At 33.6% G+C, this 2,925-nt stretch overlaps 1 protein-coding gene across 1 annotated transcript; it reads right to left on the bottom strand.

Moving 5' to 3' along the window:
• Positions 1 to 636: 636 nt before the first annotated feature.
• LOC128204894 (melanocortin receptor 4-like) lies at positions 637 to 2,030 on the bottom strand. The gene has a single exon (XM_052906296.1). The coding sequence runs from the start codon at positions 2,028 to 2,030 to the stop codon at positions 837 to 839; it is 1,194 nt and encodes a 397-aa protein (XP_052762256.1). The 3' UTR covers positions 637 to 836.
• Between the last annotated feature and the right edge of the window lie 895 nt (positions 2,031 to 2,925).

Below are 2,925 nucleotides of genomic sequence, written 5' to 3'. Positions count from 1 at the left end.
GAATGAATAAAAAATAGGAAAAAACGAATCTGCAGCACAATGTCGTTTGCTTTTTTTCGACTTGGGTTACTGTCAAAAGCGATAATGTGAGAGTTTTCTGTAATCTTGAAGTAGACTGGAATATAAGAGGACTCGATGTAAGCTTTCAAAGTTCTAAACAGTTATGTAGTAAACTTACAAAAAAGAAGGCTTAGACATTTTCTTACTTGAATTGAAATGACTCGTTTAATCTCGTTTTAATTTTCTTTCCCTTTTATGATCAAATGGTGACTTGTCATGTTTAATTAAAAGTTAGAAAAATCAAAACTGGATTACAATAAATGTGCAGTTAACTTTTTAAATATTAGCATTCAATTCATTTCGGGGGAAATACTGCGATCTTGAACGCGGTTCATGAGAATTCCCATTTTGACCGGGGAATTCAAGACCGTATTAGTGCCCTCAATATAAATTTCAATACTTAAATATAAGCAATCGCACACAAATAAATTGCTTTCTGTAACATGAACAATCCTTTTAAAATATTTAAACTTTATAAGCGCGTAAATTAATTGAAATAGAATAATAATTACCAAAAAAAGTATTGGATAAGGGGGAAATGTAACATAAGGATTGCTTTATTTTACGTGCGTTCATGCTAGGGCTTGTCATGGATTTGCAATCGCGGTCGAGCGTTCGTACTGCATGAATGCACGTTAAATGATATTAATGCGTATCTTTAGCATAACGCTTTACCAATGTAGCTCGCATCTTGCGTCCTGAACAAAATAATGAACACATAAAAATCACGGAAAAGCACATGGCAATTCAGGCAATCTAAAGTTACTGTACATAAATTATGGTAAAGCATTTTCTAGAGTCAAGTTGCCTTCTCTGTACTCAACGTCATGACACGTGTTTCTTGATATGCTCAATCTTACTACAGCTGAAGTTTCAGCATTCAATGAGTTATGTGAACCGTTTCTTCGCAGGAATCTGGCATAACTGCTGCGGTCAAATGTTGATGCTCTCCGCCTTAAGATCACTCTGTTATAGAATCTTATGTAGCCAAGTTTGACCTCAGATCGTCGCAACGCATATATAATGGGGTCGCAAAGAGGATTAAGGAGTAATACGCACACCAGAATATTGTTTACCAAAAGAAATGTTTGTATGGTTTCGTAGTTCAAGTCCATCTTTGGTGGCCATATGTAGTATATAAAGTGGTAAATTCCTAGCGGACACCAACAAAACGCAAATGTTCCGATGATTAAGAACGTTGTTACGACGGCTTTGATTGAATGGGAACCTTGACGTCCTTTACGTCGTCCCAGATCGTCTTGACGAACAATTTGTCGAACCCTGTAGCAAATCCTTGAATATATAAGTAAGAGACCAAATAAAACAGCAAATATTACAATTATAATAACTAATTCATAATTAAAATGGTCCCTGTTAACGTAAACGCAAAAATCACCTTTTTCCTTGTCATAACTGCCAAACGCAACAAATATATCAAGAACTCCACAGAAGAAAATCACAATCCATAGACAAATGATAACATAATTAACACGTATTTTCGAAAACACACGACCGTAGTATAATGCATATATAATTGCAAAATAGTGGTCAATTGCCATCAAGACGAGGTTGAATAACGTTGACGTCAATGCGATGTTCAGCAACATTTGATGAAAAATGTTAGCGCATGGGTGTTGGATAGCGGAAAACTCCAAAATAACGTACACAAAAACAGAACACACCACTAGAATATCTGAGACTGCGAGGTTGATGATAAGTTTGGTGTACGTCGACCATTTCTCCCGCGGTACGTTGACGGTAGCGACGATTGATAAGATATTGGCTATCAAACCAAGAATGCATATGATGATTTTCACTATTTCTACAATCCTGTTGTACGCGACAAACTGGTTTTTTATAACTGCTGATCCATTGTTGAAACAGTTGGTGGTATTATCAACATTTGAGGCATTTGCCAAACTTTTAAATCCCAGAAATGGTCCATAACTCACTTCTCCGCTGCTGTTCATTTTACTGCCTGAAATGAAAAAAATAAATAATCAAAACACCTCTTTAAGAAACATTTCATTGTTTAAAGGTCACAAGGGGCATATCTGCATAGAATAAAAGTGGTGTTCCAAATTTTACATTTGAAAAGGATAATAAATAACCAATGTGTTCATAGATATTCAGATAAGTCAGACACATGCATTTATTAGTTTTAATCCGCACCCCACAGATTGACCGTTTTGACAACGTTTTTTGCCTTGGAATAAGCCAATTTTTGCGTAAATTTCTGGAAACATTTGATATAAGACTACTGACAACTCGAATCGCATTTATCATATAAACGTCCGAAAAATAATGCTTTATGGCTAAAAGCCTTATTAACGCTTGAAGAGTACTTTCTATTTTGAACGTAAATAAGAAAAATGCGATCTGATTTTTCGTTTTTAGATTAATTTATTTTAATTTTAAAAAAAACATACAAAAGGTACGAATTATGAAAGCTTGACAACATAAATTATGGACGAATAATAATTAGGACCATATTACATATCCCTTGAGAATTTAATAATACGACTAATGGTCCTGGCAATAGACTGTATTAAAATATATATATAAAGTTATTAACAATACAACTACATGTGTAAAACACCTTTAAACTGTCATATAGCTATAAAAAGGCATTACATAATAAACATCCATTAGGTTGTTGCTACTGGTAAGAACTATTATTTTAACGTCATTTATTTATGCCATTTTATGTGAAAGTTGAATGATTTACAAATTAAAATATTTCCTTCTAGCCCAACGAATAATTTCAAAACGTTCCCAAATGAAATAAGTGTTTGTTTTTTTTATTAAAGATACAATCTGATTAAGAATAATTAAAAGTAACCACAACTTCTTTCGAACTGTTAA

This window comes from Mya arenaria, chromosome 10 (genome assembly GCF_026914265.1).
Source record: "Mya arenaria isolate MELC-2E11 chromosome 10, ASM2691426v1".
NCBI lineage: Eukaryota > Metazoa > Mollusca > Bivalvia > Myida > Myidae > Mya > Mya arenaria.
Note: the sequence above shows the minus strand (reverse complement) of the source record. Positions and strands in the feature narration are given on the sequence as shown.

Excerpts from the sequence above, each read along its gene's own strand:
- LOC128204894 (XM_052906296.1), bottom strand. The coding sequence starts at position 2,030 with ATGAACAGCAGCGGAGAAGTGAGTTATGGACCATTTCTGGGATTTAAA.